The sequence below is a fragment of the Tachypleus tridentatus genome, chromosome 9 (assembly GCF_004210375.1).
Source record: "Tachypleus tridentatus isolate NWPU-2018 chromosome 9, ASM421037v1, whole genome shotgun sequence".
NCBI lineage: Eukaryota > Metazoa > Arthropoda > Merostomata > Xiphosura > Limulidae > Tachypleus > Tachypleus tridentatus.
This window is the reverse complement of record NC_134833.1, coordinates 109823369-109850582: the sequence shown is the minus strand read 5'-3', so window position 1 is coordinate 109850582 and position 27214 is coordinate 109823369. Positions and strand designations below refer to the sequence as shown.

General features: G+C 35.5%; 1 protein-coding gene and 1 long non-coding RNA gene across 5 annotated transcripts in view; one reads left to right on the top strand and one right to left on the bottom strand.

Annotated features, from left to right (window-relative positions):
• The window catches only part of LOC143226032 (uncharacterized), a 339996-nt gene that overhangs the window by 253919 nt on the left and 58863 nt on the right, over positions 1–27214 (top strand). For all 4 annotated transcript variants that reach the window (XM_076456428.1, XM_076456429.1, XM_076456431.1 and 1 more), the window contains 3 exons: positions 127–280; positions 1025–1074; positions 2873–2971. In XM_076456428.1, coding sequence (XP_076312543.1) covers positions 127–280; positions 1025–1074; positions 2873–2971 — 303 coding nt within the window. The remainder of the gene's footprint in view (positions 1–126; positions 281–1024; positions 1075–2872; positions 2972–27214) is intronic.
• LOC143226034 (uncharacterized) lies at positions 126–10584 on the bottom strand. The gene is made up of 3 exons (XR_013014253.1): positions 10538–10584; positions 3631–3694; positions 126–260 (listed from the first exon to the last, which is right to left on the bottom strand). It is a non-coding gene; the product is annotated as an uncharacterized LOC143226034 (long non-coding RNA).

Here is a 27214-nt window from a genome sequence, read left to right as displayed (position 1 = left end):
TTTTAATTAATTGAAAACTAAGGTATTATTATAGACTGATAGTTTCGAATGCATGATGTAAATTTTCTAAAAGTTAGAAGCAGTAAAAGGATTTAAAACGCCATCTTCTAATCTTTATAATCATAGGGGGCGCCACGTTACTTGTTTCCCCTCTCTCCAGTTAGTCCTCTACCTCTAACATCAAGTGCCTCGGTAGTTCCACCAAGTGTTCGATATTCTGGATCCATGCCTCATTACATGGGAGGATTGTTATCGAAAGTCTGCAACAAAGAAGACGAAAGTAAAATGAAGACTGTTTTATGTATTTGTTTATGTACTTAAGCCTAAAACGTTTACACAATAATTAGTTTCTGAAAACAGAATGAATAATCGATTACAGGTAGGCAAACAACGGTTTCTAAGAATAAGGAAAAATGTTACTGATGGTGGAACATACTACATGTTTCGACAAAGCACTGGTATGCTTTTGAATTTCGAGCAAAGCTACATGAAGGCTATCTGTACTAGCCGTCCCTAATTTAGCAGTGCAAGACCAGAGGGAAGGAAGCTAGTCATCACCACCTACTACCAATTCTTGGGCTGCTCTTTTACCAACGAATAGTGGGATTGATCGTACCATTATAAAGCCCCACAGCTTTGGTGCGACGGGAATTCGAGCCCACGATCCTCAGATTACGACAGGTGGTTAGGGCAGATCTCAATAAAATACTGGTCTGTCTTCTTTAGGTCGATACGTGTAGTATGTTCCACCATCAATAAATATAAATCGTTGTTTACCTACCTATTAGCATATTATACTTACTTAGGTAAAATGATGAATTACGTGCAATATTAGGGTGTACAAATACGGTTTAATGGGAAAAGCCTGAGCACTGTAAAAATCTAATATGTATTGTATAAGTTGTATTATATGTGTGTTGAAGAAAAATTATTCACAGTGGTTATCTGAATAAAGATATTTATCATAATTGATAAAGATCACAGTATCAATCAAACTACTCAGGTTATTTTATTTCTATTTCAGTGCACTGTTCATCTCTGTCTGTTATTTCTTCCTCTTCCATCTATTCAACGGTAAGAGGATTAATAACGTTTGATTTTAAACTTCATTTTCATCACTATTTTCTTTAGATTTCCATTTTTTTAAAAAACTAAGCAACAATATAAAATTTGTCGTAATACCAATCTGTTCGTTTTGACTTCTGACAGTAACATTTAAGTTCATTAGAGCTTACGTAATATAATGTATAAATCAGACAGTTTAAATTCAGATATATTTTATTCTTAGTTTTATACAATTTTGAAAAATATTTTATTAAACTGCTGCCGCAGAATATTGTATAGGGATAATAACCAATAATATATTTGCAGCCCGGAGATACTAGGGTATCTTTGAAAGATATGCAAAATGTATAAGTCCAGATATGTTAAAATTTTTATGGCTAAGGATGCACTAGATTTAATTATTTCACGCAGAATGAATTTGCGGTAAGTAGAAACGACCTCATTTTCAGAAGGAAAGACTTTGTGCCTAATCAGTTGATTCCTGGTCTGACGCAAAAGGTAACGACCTTACAGCATCAACTATGATAATATATTTAAATTGGCAACATCTGTAAGAGCTGTGCAGCAGAATTCTGTATAAAGGAAGTTTGAGGTAGACGTACACAAAATATGCATCATTTCATGAACACCTTTTTACCTCGTATAAGGCACGTTAATAATGAGATATTCGCGATCTTGTAAATTTTCACCTCGTTTCGAAATGATCGGAAAATGTGGGTTTGGAGGCAGACAAATGAACAATTCTGACTTAATTGTGTTGTACTAACTAAGAAAGATTGTGGTGGGAGCTTTTTCATGTGAACTGTATTTTAGGCATTCGGAGTGGGAGTTATGTGATAAAGTTCCTAAAATGAGCACATTCAATAAGACATTGTGAAATATTTTAAGGATATAGCCAATAGGTTACCTTGCCATAAAATTATGTCTAGTATCTGAATAACGTTATCAAAGTCTTGAAATAGCTAGTCAAGAGTCCATATCACAGCACTATCAAATACCTTCGAAACCATGTGGAAGAGGGCAGTTCCAAAAGTTATACCTCAATCATCCAGTTGGCAATAACTGGCTGAGTCTTTGAAACAGCAAGGGAACAAGATGTCACCATACACTTATCGAGGTATTATTAAGAGTTTATCTGGCAGAATAACATCCGTTCTTATTCAAGCATATCTCAGAAGTACACCATATTGCAATAAAGATTATTATAACTCGTTCCGTGACTCAATTTTAGGACACTTGGAAGAGCAGAATATGTAGATCAAAAGTGAAGTATTCATTTTCATTTGTGATATTGTACCATTATATTTGTTCTCGTGGTATGTATATTGTTGTTTGTGTAGTTACGCATTATTACAGAAAACCCGTGTGAAATTGACGTAATATATTTATGATAATTGCAGTATTAAAATACTAACGCTGTTTTAGTCATTGTTTTGACAGAGAAGAACATTTTACGATTTTGATTTATAAGTTGGCTGTTAGACGTTTTATCTTGAAGAAAGTGCAAGTTGAAAAGTAGTTGTTTTTGGAAAACTAGGTCGTGTTTACATACTGAGCCAAGTCCATAATCCAGTATTTAATACTTTACTCTTAAACTAATGCTGGTAGCTGTTATATTTAATGTAACTAATGTGTAATTTCTGATATGTAAGGGGCGTGCTTTAAATTTACAAGCAAAGTGTTCTTATTCAAACTCTGATCTAAGAAAAAGTAGGCTTAAGAACATTAAACGACAGTTATATTTTTATATATATATATATTATATGTATTATATATATATGTATTATATAATGATTCGGTTTGATAGGCTGAGGACAAGCAGTCTCAAGAGATTAGAAAGCTTAAAAGGGAATTAGAACAAGCCAATGAAAAAGTAGCCACACTGACATCACAGCTGACCACAAACGTAAGTATTGAACTTTTGTTAAGTCCAGAATGTATTTCCTCTCTGCTTATACCTGTCGGTGCGCGATAGTTCGAACAAAAAGTTATTACCCAGTCTATGCTTTGTGCTCAAGAGTTATTTTTAAAGTATCACTAGTAATTGAGCTACATTATAGCGCTACCTGCTGGCAGTTGTGGATATTCAATACAAATACGCACGTTTATGTGTCATTTACTTGAGACATTAGTGTCATAAATCTGAATGTGCGTTCTTTATATTGCTTTTAAAAACATGAACATACTCAGATGTTTAATCGTATACACGGTGACATACATTCAGCTAAAAGATAAGGAAACTGGAATACTTGATTTTTTTAATAGTAGTATAAACTAATAGAGAGTAACAATGAATCAACAAAAACTCGTGAATTTTCGTTTAAAGAGCTTATAACTGTCAGGTTGAATTAATTGTTCTATATTATTCATTTTAAATTTAACTTTTAACGAAAAAACAAATTTTATGTAGATTGTTATAAAAACAATCTTTAGTGTTTAATTAAGCTCTTACACTTCGTATGACCTTTTGTATTGTATTTTTTAAAACGTTTTCATCGAAAATATGTTTAAAATGAAAATTCTAAAGCTTTTGTTAAGAAAATATTGACTATATTTTAAACTTACCGATTTGTATATAGGAAGTTTTTGTCATCGAAAATCCACTTGGAAGTTTGTATAATCAACGTTACTATAGTAAGAAAACACATAATGTTAATATAATAATAGGTAAGTAGACAACAATTTATAAGCAAAGAGAAAAGTTTTATTGGTGGTGAAACGTAATACTATAATTTACGTTACTTCTATTAGAGGGCAGCACTTTCCATCAAGTAATAGCAAGGTTATTAGACACGAGATGGAGTATTTGTCCGTAGGATGGATGGAAGGGAGTTGTGTATGTGGGTTTTCTTATAGCAAAACCACAACGAGCTATTTGCTGAGCCCACCGAGGAGAAATCAAAACCCTGATTGTAGCTTTTCAAATCCGTAGACTTACCGCTGGACTAGCGGGGGATAGGATGGATGGGAAATAAAAACTCATTTGCAACAAAGGATAGGAATTTGTGCTTATTTATTTTTCTTAACATAATTAACATTTAAAGGGCAATAAAAATACATAAAGGTACCAATAATAAAAGTAAAGACATACTGTTTAAAGAATTACATCAATACGAGATTAAATGGGGAGGTTTTAACCCTTCTCATGACCTTTGTTATGTCATCCTATATCAGTGTCAAATGTGGTGCTGGTTGATCAAGAAATATGGAGACGTATAAGTATAGTAAGTCAACTTATTATTGTTGAACTTTAGTTATGTTATCTCCGAAAGGTTAAAAAAGATATTATATGGACGTTCTATATATTAATCGAAATATATATTTAAATACCGAGAAATTCCATTGGTGCATTTATATTATCCAAGTAAATATTCCATTAAAGAAATTAGCAAATGTAAGTGACGTTTACTAAATCAACGGCATGATTTTTACTTTGCCAAAGAGAGTGAATACTATTATTAAACGGTTGTAATTCATTAAAATTAATCAGATGTCTGGAGCGTGAGTGATACATTTGATGAAAGGAGTAACGTATAGTGTAATCTTTATAAACTTGTTAATATAAAAATATAAATAATTAAACTGGTGACTGAATGCATTAGTTCGTATTTGACCTTGAATGATCGTTAAAGTACAATAATATTTTGAATATTCGACATATTTAGCCATTATGTGCTGTTATCGGCGTGCCTAAAAACGAAAGCGTTTGGTAAAACACATCCGTCAGACATTAATTTACCAGAGTCGGTAATTGCATTTCAGTTCCTTCTGAGTTCATGCATGATATATCTTTTACATAATAGTAGGTAATTGTTGTAGTTCACTCTTGATTAGCGTAGTCCCCCATGACCAGGTTTCATCTCACAGTGTGAATGTTTCTTTTCAGAAAGAATAGTTACATATCCTTTTAGTCACCTAACGAGTTTCAGTGCATTTTACAAGTGGTTAACACTGACGTGCACGGACCCGGCATGGCCACGTGGTTTGGTCGCTGGACTCGTAATCAGAAAGTTTTGAGTTCGAATCCCTGTCACACTTAACATGTTCGCCCTTTCAGCCGTAGTTGCGTTATAATTTAACAGTCAATCCCACTATTCGTTGGTAAAAGAGTAGCCCAAAAGTTGGCGATGGATGGTGATGACTTCTCTCTACTCTTATGTTCTTAAATTAGTGGCGGCTAGCGCAGATATCTCTCGTGTCGCTTTGTGCGAAATTCTAAACAAACCAAGTGTTGCCTGACTTCTCTAGTGGCATAGTAGTATGTATGTAGACTCGCAACGTTAGAAACCGGGTTTCGATACCTTGGTGGTTAGGGCACATTGTATAGCTTTGTGCTTAAACTATAAACAACAATGATGTGTACTGTGTATATAAAATACAAAATAGTAGATTTATTTTATTACGAGTTACAGTTTTTTACAATAAGAATATTTTTAGAACAGGTATGACATTTCAACCACTGATGCGATCAGATATACTAAATGTGTATATCAAATGCGATCAAATATACTAAAACCTTCTTTACTGTTAAAAGTTGTGTACTTGAAAATGGTCGTACCAGTGTTCAAAACGTCGCGTTTATGGTAAAAAATTATTATTCTGTATTGTAAAAACTGGAACATGCAGTAAAGTAATGCTTATAAAAAGTAAGCAAAGTCAAGACGAAACAGTCCTAGTTTATTTACTAGACCTGAGGTAATTATTAGAGTTTCGTTACTTAGACACTACATTAGCATAGTAACTGAAATTTGATTAACTGATACAGTTTATTTTTCTGAGTTCATAGTCTATATTGCTTGGCTTACAATAACAGTATAATTGTTGCAGTTCAATTATAAAATTTATGACATATCAAACCAGTATTAATAGTTCTCACACTGATATGTGCACATTAGTTATCAAAACAAATAAACCATAAACTGTTTTATATTCTTGACTAAATAATTCTGAAATAACGAAGTACTACTAGAATATCTAATCTATTCGTAGATAAGAGGAAGAATGCATGCCTGCTAGTTTAGAGTATCAAAGGTTTGAAAAAATATATATGTAATTTATTGTTTTCAGGTTAGCAAGACAGAAATGACTCCACATTTTGTTAACGTGCAAAATTTGTTTTTTTTTTGTTTTTTGGAATTTCGCACAAAGCTACTCGAGGGCTATCTGTGCTAGCCGTCCCTAATTTAGCAGTGTAAGACTAGAGGGAAGGCAGCTAGTCATCACCACCCACCGCCAACTCTTGGGCTACTCTTTTACCAACGAATAGTGGGATTGACCGTCACATTTTACGCCCCCATGGCTGGGAGGGCGAGCATGTTTAGCGCGACGCGGGCACGAACCCGCGACCCTCGGATTACGAGTCGCACGCCGTACGCGCTTGGCCATGCCAGGCCTACGTGCAAAATAGTACAGAGGTTACCCAAGTATCGAGATCTTTCTTCAAATTGTTAGTGAGTTTCGTGATGACGAAACTCTTGTAGAGAAAATTATATATTTATAAACGGCTGGTATGGATAGAGAAAACACTAGTAGAGGAGTGAACAACGTTTCGACCTTCTTCGGTCGTTGTCAGGTTCAGAAAGAAAGAAAGGGTCACTGACCGGTAGCTGACCACATGTTTGAAGGCGGTTGTGTAATTGAGTGTAGGAATGTAGAGGGCGTGCTTAGATGTTTGTTTATATTTATTAATATAGGTATAAAGGTGTTCGTTTGTATTGGTTTATTTTGGGCTTGAGTTGTTGTATAAATAAGGCTGTTTTAATTTTGCGTTTCTTTATGTTTGTTTCTTTATTTAGTATTTGGGTGTTTTCTATGGTTATGTTGTGTTTATTTGATTTGCAGTGTTCGAAAACGTGTGAAGATGACGTTTTGTGTTCTTTGAATCTGGTTTCCATTTTTCTACTTGTTTCTCCAATATAAATGTCGTGACAGTTATCACATTGTATTTTATAAATAACGTTGGTGTTGTGTTTGTCAGTGTAGTTTTTACATAGTATGGACCTTACCTTTTTGCCTGGTTTTTGAATAAATTTGGTATTAACTGGAATGTCATATTTTGTTGTAAGTTTTTGCCAAATATTGGTTATTTTTCTGCTGATGTCGGGAATATATGGTATGCAGCAGTATATGGTTTCGTGATTTTCTAATTCGTGGGATATATTTACTTATGTTGGTTGATTTTGCTTTCTGCCTAGTTGTGTACGTATAATGTTTTCTACGGTTTGTGGAGGAAACTTATTGATGTTGATGAAGTATTGTTTTATTTTGTCCAATTCATCGTTAATTTTATCTGGTGAGCATAGTTTTATGGATGTGTTTATTTGGTTTCTTAGTATGTTGAGTTTTTGTTTTGTTTCATGTGCCGAGTCTTAAGGAATGTATAGTCCAGTGTGGGTGATTTTTCGGTGGATTCCTATTTTAAATTGTGTATCGGTTCTTGTAATTTTGAGGTTAAGAAATGATAATTGATTGCTTTCTTCTTGTTCATATATGAAGTTAATGTTGGAATGTGTAGAGTTAATGTGATTGAAAAAATTAAGTATGTGTTCTGTAGATGCGAATCCCGCAACCGTGTCATCTACATATCTGTACCAGTATAGTGGTGGATGTAATGCTGTGTTAATTGCTTGTATTTCAACTTGTGTCATAAAAATATTGGCTAAAACTGTTGATACTGGGTTGCCCATGTTTAGGCCATTTGTTTGTGTATAATTGTGGCTGTTGAACATGAAGTTTGTCTTCATCGTGGTAAATTCTACGAGGGTTGCTAATTGGTTGCTGAGAATATCTGTAGATGGATTAGGGTCTCGGATATAGAGTTCTAAGGCTATCTTGCAGGCTTCAGTTGTTGGAATTTCTATAAAGAGAGATATAACATCGAAACTGGCCATTAAGGCTTTATGACTAAGTTGATTAAAGTTAGATTTGAAATTAAAGGAGTCTTTGATGAATGAGCTGGCTGATGTTACCTATTTGGAGAATTCCCATGCTATGTATTTACCAAGATTGTACTTAAGCGACTCATATGTGGACATTATTGTTCGTAATGGACAATCTGATTTGTGAGGTTTGGGTATGCCGTATATTTGTGGTGTGCGTGAGTCGGTCTTGCGTAGGTAGGAATAAAGTGTTTGTGAAATTGTGTTGTTTTTTTTCATTTTTAGTAGTATTTTGTTTAGTTGCGTTTCGTGTATCTTTGTTGGATTTTTGTGTATTGGTTTAAATTTGTTTGTGTCTGATAGAATGTTTTTCATTTTTTGGATGTATTCATTCGTGTTCATCGTGACTACAGCGTTTCCTTTAACTGCTTTTAGAATTTTAACTTCTTTTCTTGTTTAGGTTTTTAATGGAATTAATGTCTCTTTTTGCAATATTATTTTTTTTTTTAGTTTTCTGTTTTGTGAAAGTATGTTGATGGTTTTGTGAGAAAATTCTTTGAAAAAATCGTTTAAAATGTTGTTTTAGGTGTTTCTGGAAAATATAAATTTCTAATTTTTCCTGGGAAGTTTGGCTGTTGGATATCAATAGAATTGTCGAGTTGTCTTCTTTCTGTTGGTTCTTTTGTTCTTGTTTTTGTTTTCTGTAGAAAGTATCACAAGTCTCCTGGCTAGATCTTCTATACATTCTTTAATTTCTAAGGTTGGGATGTACCTAGGTGCTATTGCAAAGTTGAGTCGTTTGCTAAATAGATGTATCTCGTCTGTGTTTAATTGTCGGTCAGATCTATTAATTATGAGGTTAGTCAACGGTTTGTTGTGATGTCTTTTCTGTTGTTTGCATCTTAGTTTCTCTAGTTTTTTGTTGTGGCAGATCTTTTTGTCCCTGAGGTTCCTAGTGTTGATTTGGTTTATGTTTCGTTGTATAAGTCCGTAAATCTTTGGTTTAATGCAGCATGCCAGTTGATGGTCTAGGTTCAATTTTTGTTTCTATAAGTCATGTAGCTCTTTGTATTTCGTGTTCAACATGGATTTTAGTTTTTAAAGTATATTTTGGATAATGTTTGTGCACTGATTAAAATTTTTTGATCGTTTCACCATTACAAAGTTAGAGGTTTTGTTTTTTCTACATTGTTGAATGAAATAGATGTAATTTCTTCTGTTGATAATTTTTTGGTTTAAGTTTCTTAGTTTATGCCCCCCGCTAGTACAGCGGTAAGTCTACGGATTTGCAACGCTAGAATCAGGGGTTCGATTCCCCTCGGTGGGCTCACCAGATAGCCCAATGTGGCTTTGCTATAAGAAAACACACACATTCTTTACGATCGTATGAGCGTGTACTGTTAATAGTGGTGTAAGGTATGTTAGTTCAGACATTATGGTTACATGGATAAGTACAAATACATAAAGAAAACGCAAAGAGTTACACTTCTCGCACAATCGCAGAGATAAAATAATCCGTGATGACAAAAAAACCCACTTGTAGAGAAAATTATATATTTAAAAACGGTTGATATGGATAGAAAAAGCACTAGTAGAGGAGCGAACAACGTTTCGAGCTTTCTGTCATCGTTAGGTTCACAAAGAAAGAAAGGGTTACTGACCGGTAGCTGACCACATGTTTGAAGGATGTGTGTAATTGAGTGTAAGAATGTAGAGGGCGTGCTTAACTATTGGATATATTTATTAATATAGGTATAAAGGTGTTTCTTTGTATTGGCACACACCTAGACAGAAAGCAAAATCAACTAACAAAAGTAAATATATCCCACGATTTAAAAAATCACGAAACCATATACTGCTGCATACCATATATTCCCGACATCAGCAGAAAAATAACCACCATTTAGCAAAAACTAGCAACAAAATATGACATTCCAGTTAATACCAAATTTATTCAAAAACCAAGCACAAAACTTAGATCTATACTATGTAAAAACTACACTGACAAACACAACACCAACATTATTTATAAAATACAATGTGATAACTGCCACGACTTCTATATTGGAGAAACAAGTAGAAAAATGGAAACCAGATTCAAAGAACACAAAAAGTCATCTTCACACGTTTTCAAACACTGTAAATCAAACACAGCATAACCATAGAAAACATCCAAATACTAAATAAAGAAACAAACATAAAGGAACGCAAAATTAAAGAAGCCTTTTTTCACAACAACTCAAGCCCAAAATAAGCAATACAAACGAACACCTTTATACCTATATTAATAAATATAAACAAACATCTAAGCACGCCCTCTACATTCCTACACTCAATTACACAATCGCCTTCAAACTACCGGTCAGTGACTTTTTCTTTCTTTCTGAACCTGACGATGACCGAAAAAGGTCGAAACGTTGTTCGCTCCTCTACTAGTGCTTTCTCTATCCATACCAGCCGTTTATAAATACATAATATTAGTTAGTTTAATTTCAGGGAAACTGTTGTTACAATTAAGTTCGTCTTTAGTTTCATAGCCAATTCTGCATTTAGATAAAAAGAGATCGTTAATATGACATTTCTGTGATACTTACGGCTTTCTTTGCTGAAGATAACTATTACAACCAAATTAAGATAATCTGTGGAGAGAAAAAAGAAATGTTAGATTATCAATCGTCTTTACATAACCACCTCAGGAAACGTGCAAGTGAACATATAGTTAGATAGATATAAAAACAGACAGATATATTGTACTCTTCATAAAACATCAGATATTAATGTGTGTGTAACTTTAATACCTACACTTTACGGTAATTTCTGATTGGGCTCACAGTTTTTAAAATTCTACAGTTTGTCATATTTTTGGTTTCTTGTTATACACAAAGTTTATGGAATGCAGTTACTTTGTCTGCGTAATTTCATCCTTCGTAAATCATGATCCTGAAAGGTGTATTATTATCCAGAATATAAATATCAATTAAAGAAATGTAAAATAATATTCTTATCCAAAATATCTATATATAACAAAAAACATGTATAAAACAATTCTAGTTTATCTCGCACAGACCTATAACATAAATGCTCCCCATAAGAGAAAACAAGAAATCCATGTAAGTTAATATATATATAACGTGTGTTTATATGTGTGTGTATGTGTATTTGTGTTAGCATGTATATTTCTGTAATTGGTCTCTTTAGGATTTGAGGACCTTAAATATGACTTTGCGCAATTAATAAATTGACAGACATTCTTAAAAGTATTCTTAAGTGGCAATTACTCAAAACACTTACATGCATTTTCCACATCGTAGTCTTTATGTATCATATGTGTGAAGCTGAGGAAATTAAAATTTTCTGTTATCATTCTTTACTCAATCCATATAAAAACCACACTTCTGATAAATCTGAGTGTTTCCAACTAGATAATTAAAAACATGTTAAATGGTTGTAATAGACAAATCTTCGTCTTGTGTTCAATACATATCGACAGATAAAGAAACATACCCAAGATTTCTAACACACTGAAGACTAAACGTAAGTTGTTAAGTCTTATAGAGCCTGCGAATTTAAATTGTTTCTTTATTTGTAATTAAGTGCAAATCTACGCAATGGGCTATCTGTGCTCTGCCTACTACGAGTATTGAAACCTGGGTTCTAGCGTTGTTATTCCACAGACACACCGCTCTGCCACTGGTAGGCTGCAAACTCAATACAGATTCGTTTTTTTGAATTTCATAAAAACCTTCTCGATGGTTGTCTACGTTGACCAGGCCTAATCCTTGAATTGATATATTACAAAAAAAAAAATGCGAAAAGTCAATATCACTCACCGCCAACTCTTGGGCTATTTTAATTAAATAGTGAGATTTGGCTGTCATTCTTATAACGTATCTACAGTCCGAACGTACGGGTATGGGATTTTTTTTTTTGGAAGGGGGACAGGTTATGAACAACAGATTTATAGTCCGTTAATCCGTTACTTTAACCATTGAGCCAAAACTTTATCGAAACATAGAACACTCCATCTGAATTACCTGTCTTTCAATATTTATTTGTGTGTGCAGGCGTGCACCATTTTGTCTGACTGTGTATTTACTTAGCAACTCGTCTGTACGTCTTATACGGTAATTAGTTGAATGTTGTGACTGTTAATGATGATGCTACTTCTCATGTCTGATAAATACACCATCTCAGTGTTAGAAGTAATACTCTTCATCCACATTATTGTAGAAGTCGTAAATCTTGCTGTAGAATATAAGCCGAGTAACTAAATAAGAATTTAGTGGTGTTACTTCAGCTCGTCATGAAACGAAGTACTCTTCTATAACTTATGAAGAGCACTCCCTGGACACTTGTGTAGTGTTACCTCTTCAGTTTGGTTAATATGTTTATGTCCTTATCGAAATGTTATATACGAGGTGTTCGGAAAGTCACTGTGCACTTATATATTTATTGGCAAACGTGTTTCGATATAGAATACAGTAGGTAAATATGAATGACAATTATAAACAACGTTGAATGTGACCCCCATTGGCATCAATACAGGCTTGGATCCTTCTTATTTTGTTTCTAAACACCGCTATCAGTTGCTGGCTTGAAATAGACTGAATGAATGCTGATTACAAAACTGCACAGTGACTTTCCGAACACCCTGTAGCATCTTTCTTTAGTCTGAGAAAGTAACAATTTCTAAACGCCTTTGAGTTTGAGTAGCAGGCTTATCACATTATGAGGATCGAATTTAATGATCGTGAGGCAAGTTCATAGATCATGATCATTTGTAAATACTGAAACTGTATTATTTTTTTGTTTATCAGTTTGTTTGATTGTTTTTAATTTCGCGTAAAGCTACTCGAGGGCTATCTGCGCTGGCCATCCCTAATTTAGCAGTGTAAAAATAGAGGGATGGCAGCTTGTTAGCACCACCCACCGCTAACTCGTAGATTAATCTTTTACCAACGAATAGTGGGATTGATCGTCACGTTATAATGCCTCCACGGCTGAAAGGGCGAGCATGTTTGGTGTGACGGGGATTTGAACCCGCGACTCTCGAATAACGAGTCGAGTGCCTTAACCACCTGGCCATGCCGAGTCTTGTTTATCACTCTACAACATTATTAAATAACAGTTGCGTTTCCATATTACTGGTTTTCGAATCATATAAATTGTTGAACAATTTTTTTATGTCTTAAGCATAATTACTTTCTTCACAAATATAATAAACAAACAACGAAGAGAGTAATTCAATACTAGTGTCAAAATAAACAGTAACATTAAAATGTTCCTGAGCAGACTCAAATACTTATTCAATAAGGGAACATAACACAGGTATTCTAACTTACACCCTACAAATGTAAAAATGTTTTTAGATATAAAAGCTAGGGATTGGTCTTGGATGTTTAACGTAAAGCTGCTCAGTAAGTTATATGCGTTCTGTCCACACAGGGAATCAAACCCTGGATTTTAAGAAGCTAAAGCACATGTTTGGGATAAGGAAAACTGCTTTCAGTTTGGTTTGAATTTCGCGCAAAACTACTCGAGGGCTATCTGCACTAGTCGTCCCTAATTTAGCAGTGTAAGACTAGAGGAAAGGCAGCTAGTCATTACCACCCACTGCCAACTCTTAGGCTACTCTTTTACCCACGAATAGTGGGATTCTCCGTAATATTATAACGTCCCCACAGCTGAAAGAACGATCATGTTTGGTGTGATGGGGATTCGAACCCGCGACCCTCTGATTACGAGTCGAGTGCCTTAACCACCTAGCCATGCTGAGTACAAGGAAAACTGAACAACGAAAGAGGTTACGAAAGACGACTGCTAATTAGGTAACAAACTTATCCGTCAAGTTAACTTAGATTTCCACTCTTTGTAATAACGTCTTAAACAGCACAACTGTGGGTCTGTGTGTTTTCTTCCAGCAAAGCTACATCAGAGTATTTATTGAGCCCACCGAGAGGAAGCGAATCCCCAATTTTTAGCGTTGTAAATCGGTAGACTTGTCTTTGTCCCAACAGGGGACACACAGAAAACCAAAACATTAAACAACAAATCGTCATAAATTGGTATAGAAAAAAAAACAACGAAATTTTCCATTCAACTGCTACATGTGGATTCTACTTCTTTTGAAACCTCTTTCATAATGACACAAAATCCTGATCGCAATCTGAAAATATGTGTTAGTCCAAAATGTTTATTTTTTGACGCATTTTAAACTTTATGTATACATATAAATCGAAAAAACCTTTGACCTTCCCATTACTGGTGATTATTATTACCTGCTTTTTAAACTCGAAAGTTATTTTTCAATATAATTTCCTCAATTTTTGTTTCGAGGACCACTTCCAATTGCAATTATTTTATAGTCAAACCATATTGAATTTCAGGTCGAACATCTGTTTTGGTTCCGTTTTCCTTAGCAGGGTTTGTTTCAAGTTTCCTTATATTACAGCTCTCTTTACAGTAACTCTTTCAGTCTTGTTTATAACATAATCTCTTTCAAGGGGATCACTTTTCACATTTTGTTGTTGTTTTGTTTTGTTTATTTGTTTCCAAAAATACACATACGGTAATACTTTCTATAGAGGACAGAGTCTAAGTAATTTTCCATTGCAATTACACGCACTATTTATTATTGCACAGAGCGTGAGAAACCAGTCAAGTTTTGTACTCTGCCTTTATAAAATAAGAAACTTAGTACAGCTATTATTGGAACAGTTATAAATTAATCGACATGCATTGCTACCGCTGTAAAATTTACTAAATATTTTAGTTGAAATGTTTATTATTTCATCAGCTAAGGTCGTAGAAAATTAATTTCATAATTTCTTTCTTATAACTTTTAACACTCCTACGAAAAGTGGGGCCTAATAGGCCCCAGAGCAACTTGAAAGGTTATTAATATTAGGCTAATAATTTTGTATTTAAATGAAATTGCCATTTAAATCCATTAATGAATGGATTAACGAGATTCCCACTGTCCCTATCTACTATCTAGCGAAACCACAGCCAGGGGAACGGGCTTGGAGAAATCAGGACTAGAAACGTCTTTTCGTAGGAGTGTTAAAGAACTTCATATAGAAAGCAACTCAAACTGTAAATCAAACCAGTTGATGTATATAAATTGAAAATTTGTGTAATAAACGAACCAGATCAGAACAATAATTTTCAGTGTGTATATAATAAAACTGTTCATGTTATTACAGAGAAACAGTTCAGATTTGATTAAATATTGCACGCTTCCTTGGTTCGTATGTGTATCGCAATGTGTAACAAATAGCTATCTGTGCTATGTCCACTACGGCTATAGAAACCCCGGTTTTTAGTGTCTTAAGTCCACAAACATACCAATGTGTCACTGGGGTCATTGTTGTTTTAGAGCACTTGGCATATGACGTATGAAAAATGGCTGTGGCCAAAGTCCAGTATCTTTTTTTAATAAATCATCTTTAATTTATTTTGAATCGTTTAGTGACATAAAAGGTTTTAATTACATGCATTAAGAAAATAACTACAATTTAGCATTATAGAGCATCACTCAAACAGATTTCATGTTAATATGTTGAATTAACTCACATGAAATTGGGAAAATCATTTACACTTTTCGGGGGCGATGAGTTATTATGCTCTATCTGCTTTCTCTTGTTCTTGACAGTGGCCCAACAGCGATGTTTTCATGACATCAAGCATCGTGGGAAAATAGTTACATCATTATACAGTAAAAACGGCTGGTATGGATAGAGAAAGCACCATGTAGAGGAGCGAACAACATTTCGACCTTCTCTTTGTTCGCTCCTCCACATAGTGCTTTCTCTACCCATACAAGCCGTCTTTACTATATAATTTTTCTCTACAAGTGGGTTTTCTCTTTTTTTTTTCACACGTCTTATCTATTATTCTGTAAATAGGCTAATGTCTTAGGTCTAGAACTTCCAAGCGATAGGGGACTCTTTAAATAAATCAAGTATAAAAAAACACCCTCTGGCGCTACACAAGGGGAGGGTGGATTTGACAAGTATGTAAACAATCGAATTGCTCTGATCTTAATTTCATTGACTACTTTTATCATGTACAAATGTTGAATTTAATGTGTAACTGACAGCTTATAAACGTATGATTTGCAATAATTTGCCAGTTTCATGTCCTTATTTACTATCTTATTAATGCGCCCAACTTCCTTGAAGTGACATTTTGGGCTGGACTACTCTCTTTCGTTACAATAACCTTTGCTTGGGAAATGGGTCTGTTGGTCTTAATTTGCTTGAAATGTGATATTGAAGCCCGTTGTTACCGTAAATATGTTTTAATCTATGTGCATTTTATACTCTTCTGGAGAACATTAAATATATTCTTGGCCAGAATAATGTAATCTTTTGCTGTACATCGTTTCATCTCGCTGTGTGAATATTTATTTTCAGAAAAAATAGTTGCATATTCCTTCGGTCACCAAACGAGTTTCAGTGCATTTTTCTTTTATTTAGAGAATAGAGACCTGTCAAGTGATTAACACTGGTGTGCACGGACCCAAAATGGCCACGTGGTTAATGCGCTCGACTCGTCATCTGATGGTCACGGGTTCGAATCCCTGTCATAACAAACATGCCCGCCTTTTCAGACGTGGGTGCGTTATAATGTTTTACTCAGTTCCACTATTTGTTTATAAAAGAGCAACCCAAGAGTTGGCAGTGGGTGGTGATGACTAGCTGCCTTCCCTATAGTTTTATACTGTTAAATAAGGGATAACTAACGCAGATAGCCCTCGTGTAGCTTTGCGCGAAATTCAAAACAAGCAAACAGAAGTGATGTGCGCTGAAAAACGATAGATATTAATTGTGTGTTTGCTTTCATAATCTTTATAAAAAAATCTGTATTCCAAAAGTTTTCTTCCTAGTATCTAAGATTAATCAATATACAGTATCCCGCAAAAGGTTTGATCCTGTATTTTAAGGTTAAACCATGTGAAATGTTCCAAAAATGTTGGTGGTGTTTTTTTTTAAACATAAAATCAACCGATAAGGAAAATTCTGGAAAACTGTAATACCGCTTCTCGTTTTTGTGATATTTTCTTATTTTTACAGTTATTTTCCCGCACGTTAATTTTTCGGTAAACTTTCCGAGGTTGTTTTCGTACTTGTAACAACTTGAGTCTAATCAGTCAGGTTGTTCTGCTTGCCACGTTGGAAATCAAACCAAACCTCTGATGTTCTTTATCTCTCATGTGGTTAATATTTAACTTTTTCAACAAACTCCGTAGTTCGATACCTCCAATGGCACAGCTGTATATCTACGGACTTATATTTGTATAACTTTGTGCTTAATTACCATAGAAACCGTAAGTTAGAAAATTAAGGAATAAAAACACATAATCACGTGCATCGTAATGGCATTACATTATGTAAACATTACATTATGTAAACATTACATTATGTAAACATTACATTGTGTAAACATTAGATTGTGTAAACATCTAAGCTGTATACTCTAGTTTTTGTTTGACTTTCATATAAAGGCACATGTTTTCATTTTTACATCGTAAAATCTGTCAGTTTGCGTATCCAAACAAAACTGTACGATTTGAGAACGAATACAGCCCGAAGATGACTATATAGGGAATACTTTGTGTATTAAAACGTAGTGGTTTAAGTAGAGCAGTCATGGGTCCAGCATTTATAAACCATAGAGGCCAGTGAGACATATAATGGGTGCCAAATATAAAATTAGATTAATAAAAGCCATGACTGGGGGCCCTCATCCTTTACACATAGACAAATCTATTAGTGCTGGCCTTGATATAGAGGCTGGTATCAAAATTGAACATCCGAACAAAATATTTTCACTGATTATTTTTGTTTGTTTTGTGATCCTCATCAATGAAATGTAATGACATTAATAATTTCAAAAATGATAAGAATGGAAAATAAACACTAAAAGACTACGTTTAGAATATAAACCACCTGTAGCTTGGCGATAAACTTGATTGCTTATAATACTTAAATTTTGGTGCTTCAACCCTCCATGGCTGATACAATGCAAATTACATACTATGTAACGTTGGACTGAAAAAAACACGATTCTGAAGAAGAAACACTGCTCCTTTTAAAATTAGTTTCTTTTCGTTTTCATTTTACATAACGAAAGAAAACATGAAAGGCAGACAACCCTATTAATCGATTTTTTATTAGTTTTACCTTAAATCATTTCATTATAATCTGATCTAAAACATTTATATAATTAACTTCATCATATCAGGTGAACATCAGTAATGAGATCTCCAGTTTCTGCGGTACTCTGTCTGTCTTCTCATATGTTGTAATTTATATATTTACAACTATAGAACAATAATTTACAAATGAAGAAAACAAATTTACGAAAGATGTACTTAACTAATAATAAATAATTATAATCTGTTGATAACAACCAGTTTTACAACATGGAAACTCGCAAAGTTTCCACTGAATCAAAACTTTTATCCATGACCATACATGCTAACGCTTATCTTTTGCCTAGGTTTACATTTTTGTCATCCGTGTAAATTATTTATCTATCTCTTGTTTTCGGTATATCTATCAATCAGTAGTGTTTGTTTACTACCTTCATCTGTTTAATTATTTATCTGTCCGTTTATCTACATCAACGTTGCTGTATATCTATGTTAGTGTCTATTTATTTATAGGTCTGTGGATATTTCTCCAGCAATTTCAACTTTGGTATGAACGTTTCTAAAGAGCTTTTCAAATATAATTGTAATTATACTTGTCATTCAGGGCTACTGTATTTTTCAGCACTACATTTCTTTTATCTCTCAAAGTTTTTAAGAATTAGAAGAGTGTATGATAATGATATTCCAACCACACTATATTAGGGATGGGGGGTAGGTTGAAACGCAACAAGAAAATCACCCAAGAACGATTGAATATAACAGTAGGTTTCAGAGTCGCTAAACCAGAATCTGGCATCGGATTTCGTGTTTCCCCTTCCGCCTCGGGATCCCAATGACGCCCTTTTGAGACTTTGTTCATACTTTCAGTCACAAGCTAGCAGGGCCAACTTAACACACACTTGCTGAGGTATCAGAGCAATAATCCTAGCAGGGTTTGTTGTGTTTTTTTATTTTCAGATACAAGCTCCCACTGGGGTTGCTAGCTGTACAAGTCAGTGGGGGCAGCGAGTTAGCTTGACCTGTACATTAAAGTTCCTGTAAATCACGAGAAGTCTTTGTCTAGTCAATTTAAAACGTCATAAATCAATAAGAGAACTTAGTGTAAATACATTTACAGAACAAAAATAGCATGTTCAAATTAATACAATAACCTTATATAATCTCACAAAATTGTAATGTTAATAATATATTAACACTACAAAAATAACACACTAAGACCATTGTAATAACACAAAATATTAAATTAACAGAAACCCACAAAAACATATTTTAACCACCCAAGCAATAAATTGTTGTAGAAAGGTTTATTTTATTTTGTATTTCGCCCAAAGCTACACGAGGGCTATATGCGCTAGCCGTCCCTAATTTAGCAGTGTAAGACTAGAGGGAAGGCAACTAGTCATCACCACCCAACTCTTGGGCTACTCTTTTACCAACGAATAGTTGAATTGACCGTCACATTATAACGCCCCCACGACTGAAAAGGTGAGAATGTTTGGTGTGACGGGGATTCGAACCTGCGACCCTCAAATTACGTTGTAGAAAGGGTAATTGCACTTCGTATATGCTGATACAGTGGCATGTCCCCAAATTAAAAATACCATTTTAATGAACCTGGATTTCTCTCCTGATGATTTAGTTTTCGAAGCTTTATAAGATTTCAGACAATCTTTGAAATATGCAGCTACGTTTATGAGAAAAATTGATGAGGATATAGAACCTCAGCAATCCCTTTTGGCCACATACTTTTCAAGTCTCTCGATGCAGTTTCAATGAACTTGATATGTCGGTATGCCTCTTGAGCGTGAGTTTGCATACAGAAGAAGAAATATGGGGAGCCGATCATGATCCGTGATCCAAGATTGATTTCGTTGTCCTTAGTGTAAGATTAATAATATTATGAAAACTGCGTTATCAGCTGGCAGTAGTTTAATCATCAGACTGAATATGATCTAGTATATAGGTATTTAGTTCTTTTGCAGCACAGTACACTGGAACATAGTTATTTTAAAGAGTAATTAACGTAACAATGACGTGTTAAGAATTTTACTAGGGATAAGAATGGCATATAAACACTAAAAGAATACGTTTAGGATATGTTACACGAAGAGAAAAAAAATGCAGTGAAAAGAAACGTATTTATGGAGAATTGTTTGTTTGTTTTGAATTTTGCGCAAAGCTACTCGAGGACTATCCGCGCTAGCCGTCCCTAACTGAACAGTGTAAGACTAGAGGTAAGGCAGCTAGTCATCACCACCCACCGCCAACTCTTTTACCAACGAATAGTGGGATTGACCGAACATTGTAACGCCCCCACGGCTGAAAGGGCGAGCATGTTTGGGATTCGAACCTGCGACTCTTGACCATCTGGCCATGCCGGGCCCCGTCTGAAAAGAAGATCGTGTTTGATGAGACAAGGGTTTGAACTAGATATTTTCAGATTGCGAGTAAATCGTTGTAACGGCGCTAGTGTTGTCACACTTTAGAATGGGACAATTTCGTGACTTGCACTCATTTTTAAGTCAGAGAGTCTTATTTTCAAGTTTTAACTGTTTTTTGTAACATAATTATATCATACTGTTGCAAATACGTGGAAAGTGGGGAACAAGAAATGCTGCTGCACCCTGCCCCCCGAGGCACAGTATGTATCATACATTATACGAGATTTTTTGGTGTTATAACAATAGCCTTACAGGCTTACAACATAAAAGCCTTTCCCGGGTTTATGACTATAATTGAATAAAATAGAATTAAAGTATCAGTTATTTTAAAACTACAGGGTGTTCGAAAAGTCACTGTGCAGTTTTGAAAGCAGCGATAACAGCATTCATTCTGCCTATTTCAAGCCAGCAACTGATAGTGGTGTTTAGAAACAAAATAAGAAGGATCCAAGCCTGTATTGATGCCAACGGGGATCACTTTCAACATTGTTTATAATTGTCATTCATATTTACCTCCTGTATTCTATATTGAAACATGTCTGTTAATAAATATATAAGTGCACAGTGACTTTCCGAACACCCTGTAGCAACAGAACATCAAAAATATTCTGAGAAAAGTAGCACATAGCTTTACTCTAGCGTGAGTGTATTATTTAGTGTCAATCTATTTGATTCTTTACAACAATTTTGTGCTAACAAGCACACTAACTTAACTTGTCACAAAAGTAGTTTTTAACCTCATATGTGATTAAATAATTGTGGAGGTCAAGATGACAGCGTTATAGCCGGGTGAATGGTCTAAGGGATGGCCTTTGTTTTTATAAAAAATGTATAATTTTGTGTTATACGTTGGTTCGTTAGTGTTATACAGTCACACACAAGTGTTGTTTCTTTGTTTCCTTGCAGACTGTAACACTGCCATACTTACATCTTTGCATTTTACGTTGTTTTTGTTTCTCAGTTTTTAATGATATTACATAACACCGTTTTCGTTTCACTGTGCCAATAAGGTCAGTTGTTGCGATAATTTCTTTTGACATACAGAAGCATTAGTTGTTTTTTTTCACCACCAAAGCGAATGTAATTTGTGTTTTTGCCACAGCGATATCGGTTGATGGAGCAATCCTCATTTTCCCATAGTAGTGTTAATTGGTATTCACTTTTACCTCAGTAATTTCGGTGTATAAAGGAATACACATTTTAATAAAATGAAATTAATTGCATTATTGTAAGGTAATCTTACAAAGGAATGTTTGAGCACAATAGCATTCATCAATATAATATACTTCCACGCTAACATATATATATATATATATATATGTGTGTGTGTGTGTGTGTGTTTCTACTCTGTTAAAATGCACTAATACATTTATAACCTGCGTGGATGATACTGTCAGCTCATTTGTATATATTATTTGAGTTATAAGCAATTTACATAACTTTATAATTTATCATTGAAAACCCTCTCCTGCAAGCAGTACACATTGCCTTCGTTTAGAAAGGCTAAGGGATTATGGGATAGCAGACTACTTGCTGCACGTCCGATTTCAGAGTCGCAAGGCAACTGCGAAGGCCGCGGATGTTAACGTTATGTTGGGGCGGTTTAGAAGACAGGACTTCACGAAGGAGTAACAAACACATCATTGACTGGAACTTCCCGAAAAACTTCGTTGAATCTTCAGAATACAACACGTGATAGGAGTGAAGCTCGTGCTAAATCTCGGTATGGTATATTTACGTAGCCGTAAATTGTTCGTGCATATTTTACACTTGTTTTAGCTCCTGTGTACGTTGTCACTTTTCAGACCTGAGGCTTTCAGCCTGAAACAGAGCTTCACGAGCAGCACAGCAACTGGTACATGTAATCCAAGTATTCCCTATCATATAGCTGTCGTAGCGTTCAGGGGAATGAAAAAAACAAACCATCTGCGCAAACAGGGACAACTGTTCAGCTAAATACTGCGGACACTATTGCGTTCTTGTGTTTTTATATTAAACACTATACATTAGTGGTGTCGACGTCGCGATTGTTTTTCATCGAATTACTTTACGCTATGTGTTATTGCACAAGCTCCTACAGTGTCTATGCTACGTTATAATTTTTTTTAGTGTCATGTTACCAGTTGCGTTAATACTTAACAATTTTTATGTATAACCCCTTGTGGACTAACAAAAACACTAACAAATAGCCATGCTTGTTTGCTGGATATATAAGGTTTTATCTCAGTCAGGCTCTGATCAGCTATACAGTGTGTCGTTTTAAGCAGCTATCGTAATCTCTACGGGAAACGCTCACTGGCTGTTTATCGTTATTCAGGTTCTGTTTATACTTTTCAAACTGACGTTTTAATGACTTTAGAGTAACAGCTACGCTCTTAAAATGTTTCAAGAAAACTGGAAACTATCACTGCAATAAGGTGGTCGGCATTTCTGTGCATATCGTGGAGCCTGGAAACATGCCTGGTGATTTGGTCTTCTTGTCGTGTGATGAACGTTTTCTATCGGGTTGTTGTGGTCCATCTTTCCCTGATCAATAGCTGATCGCTGATTCACTCGACAAGACTGTGATTTGAGTCCCTGCCTGAGGGTGAAAGAATGATGAACGTTTTTACAGACACACCTGTGCTTCCTCCCACAGCCTTCCACACACACCGTCAGAAGCTCGTACTAGAACACCACCCTCAACAACACTGCTAGAACTGATTTGTGATAAACGAAGATCCAGACGGCGGTTGAATCTGTAATAAACTCGCCGAGATAGTGTTGGACCCTTCATGATGCCATACTTTCGTCACAACTTTACTCTGACACAACCGTTTGTGAAGTTTAAATTACGTAGTAATCGGAAGGAAAAGGACTCTGATATTCTGCCTGGGCCTCAGAGCCCAGCACTTCCACGTGCAGAGCCTATGTTGTACACCGGCGTCTGCTCAGGGATGGATTATTACGGGCTCAACAGTTTAGAGGAATTTTGTCCATCCAAACGCCACAGTACTTTCCCAGACTTTTACGGTGGTTGTTTTAATCATTCTCCACCGGACAGTCACTCTGACTATGGCAGTGTAGGGACTGAAAGCATGAACCAGTCGGAAGGTGAGAACGTATCTCTCACCGGGAGTACTGCAATTAGCGTTTCTTCGATTGGTTCTCACGAAAGCAACATTGAAACGCCCGATTTTGTTCGAACCAACAATGGGTGCAGTAATAGAACGAAATCACAGTCAAACGCAACCCTCATTGATATTCATTGCTGCTGTAAAAGTAATTGTCATGGTAACACTGGTTCGATATACCGACTAAATCTTCATTGTTGCAATCATATGGAACCTTTATGGGAAACGGGTGTTTCAAATATGCGACGACAAACTCAAAAGAGAGTGGGTTACGATGACCGGAAGATACGTCATCAATCATGTCCGGTTTTTCAGGCGAATCGAAACGTACGTAGATTAATGTTATTATCTGCAAAAGTTAAAAAAATGACTTTTTTTATAGTTACTTGTTAATACCCATGTATAATATATATATTTATAACGTATATTTGTTTCTGTCCTAATATATTTATCGTCTTGGCTGGTTTGTTGGTCGATAAACCCAAAGTTACCGGATGAGTTATCTGTGCTCCTTCTACCACGGTTATCAAAACTCGCTCTTTAGTGGTAAAAATGTCTTTAAAATGTGTGCGCGCGTTTAGAGTACAGAAAAAAACTAAAAAAATATCACCGTTTCCATGTGTCACATCAGCTCCTAAACAAAATATTTCTTATAGGAAGTCATGTATTTGCGAAATTCATACGTCCGTTACATACTGGTAACACGTAAGATGCGTTCGCGTATCCAATGTCACAAAAATCGAGGGTTCTGTCTAACCTATTTCTCGGAGCCAAATAACAAGTTCATTGAACCCTTACTAAGACTCGGCTGAACGTTTTCGTTATTTTCTTGGAATAATTTAACGTGTTTGTAAACAGTGTATGTTTAGTAAAGACAAATTACGTTAACATCGAACCCATATGGAGTAAAGAAAACCTGGTAAGAATATAACCTAATTAAGTTTGAGACAGAAGTATAAATAAATGGGATAAGTTTGTTGCTACCACGGGTTGAAGATTGGTTGACTTTGAACGTTATGAGGAGTAATGTGCACCGTGCTCTATTAACTTAATTGTTTGTTTTTTTGCTCTATTAACTTAATTGTTTGTTTTTTGAATTTCGCACAAACCTAGCCGTCCCCCGTTTAGCAGGGTAAGACTTTAGAGGAAAGGCAGCTAGTCATCACCGCTCACCGCCAACTCTTGGGCTGCTCTTTTACCAACGAATTATAAAGCCCCCACGACTGAAAGAGCGAGCATGTTTGGTGTGACGAGGATTCAAACCCGTGACCAGCATACTACGAGTCTAGCGCCTTAACCACCTGAACATGCCGGGTCATTTATTAAATTAATCATAATTACTTTAATTAAGAATAGTAATATAAGATGGACGTAATAATAAGCATTTATGAGCAGAATAGTTATCCTTACTGAGATTAAGGGCCCATCGTTACATGAGTCCCATAATAAGCTAACCTTCAAAATAACAGACGCTGCATGTGTTCACATTACAAGTGCTTAATAACACAATTTTTTAACTATGCGTTTTTAACTTTATTAGTTAAACGTTAGTCCAGTCAACACTTAGTTTTTGATGTCCGGTGATTAGTGCCGGATTAAAACTGGCATCTCGGGGCACATGTTATGGGGGTACTTCTCAGAACTGAGCTTCATAAATAAATCGAGGCTCGGCATGGTCAGGTGGTTAAGGCATTCGACTCGTAATCCAAAGGTTGCGGGTTTGAATACCCGTCACACCAAACATGCTCGCCCTTTCAGCCGTGGGAGCGTTGTAATGTTATGATCAATCCCAATATTCGTTGGTAAAAGAGTAGCCTAAGAGTTGGTGGTAGGTAGTGATGACTAGCTGCCTTCCTTCCCTCTGGTCTTACACTATTAAATTAGGGGCGGCTAGCGCAGATAGCCCTCGAGTAGCTTTGCGCGAAATTCAAAAGAAACCAAACCAAATAAATCAAATACCGTTCAATGCTATTTATTAACGACAGTTTGAGTAACATGCAAACACAAGCGACAGGTAAAGAATACCCAAAATAGTAATTGTAATTTTTATATTAAATGTTAAGTAATGGAAACAAATTTTGTTGATCAAATTGCCGAGATATCTGTGAAATAATAAGTTAAAGAAAAATCAAACTAGGTTAACATGGAACAACTGAACTCGCTGTTTCGATTGTAAAACAGCTTAAAGACGTGATTTTCATAAAACAACCATTTTTTTTCTCTTAGTCAGCAACCCCTTTGATCTGGAGACCCCGGGGCGGTTGCAACCACTTGCCATCCTCTCCATAAACAATAGGTTAATGACATTAAACACAGTTTTATAAAGTGGAAAATGGTTGTTTCGTGGTTAAAACTTGGACTGCATCTGTATTCATTTTTCATTTCATAGAAAGAAAATATTTTATTTATTTCTAAATTCATAGTGTAGTTTGTTAAATTTTGCCCGAGGGTACTTGAAACCCAGCTGCGCCAGCCATCCTTAATATTGAAGAAATAAATTAGAGGGAAAGCAGTTAATCAGTACCACCCGCCAACTAATAGTGGGACTGACAGTCACATCTTAATGGCTGAAAGGGCGTGCATTTTCGATGACGGTATTTGATTTCGTGATATACAGTTAGCAAGTCAAACACCCTAATCACCACGATTGAATTATGCATGAAACAAGACGTTTTTGTTTTTACCGAGTATGTTTTACATTATTTCTTTGTATAGTTTTAGTGGGATACTGCAAATATATATATATATTTTTAAATTGCCAGAATTATGAACCCCATGATTCATAATTGCGGTAATTTCAGACGAAAACGAGCGCTGCATTTTGGACTGTGGCTTCGTTACAAAAGAGACAGTAAAAGACAACTATTCGATCATTGGAGTCCAGGAGTGGACGATTGAGGTTGGTGAGTGGCGACAGCCTTCCTCTAGCCCACCAACTCTAGAAAATGGACGACTAAGAGCACGTAGCCCTTGCGTAGCTTTACTCTAGATCTTCAAAACTATTTGCATTCTATATTTATGTCAAAGCTACTGAAGTAGTCTGCCTTTCCTAAATTTGGACTACTGTCTTGAAAGAAGCCAGATGCTACCCGCCACCCACGCCAAACGACTGACTGTCACTTTCATGACAACCAATAGCTTAAAGTGTGTGGGGAAAGAGGTATTTTGCGGTATCGCAAATTCAGAAGTACAGAATTCTACTCTGGAACTTAAACAAATAAAAACCTGAAATATTACTTGGCTGTCGCTTGGTTTTTAAGCAAATTTCAATAAATCTTGTTTGTATTATAATTTTCACTACTAAATGTTTTGAGAAAGTAATGGATGGTTGGTTGGTTTTTGGAATTTCGCACAAAGCTACTCGAGGGCTATCTGTGCTAGCCGTCCCTAATTTAGCAGTGTAAGACTAGAGGGAAGTCAGCTAGTCATCACCACCCACCGCCAACTCTTGGGCTACTCTTTTACCAACGAATAGTGGGATTGACCGTCACATTATAACGCCCCCACGGCTGGGAGGGCAAGCATGTTTGGCGCGACTGAGGCGCGAACCCGCGACCC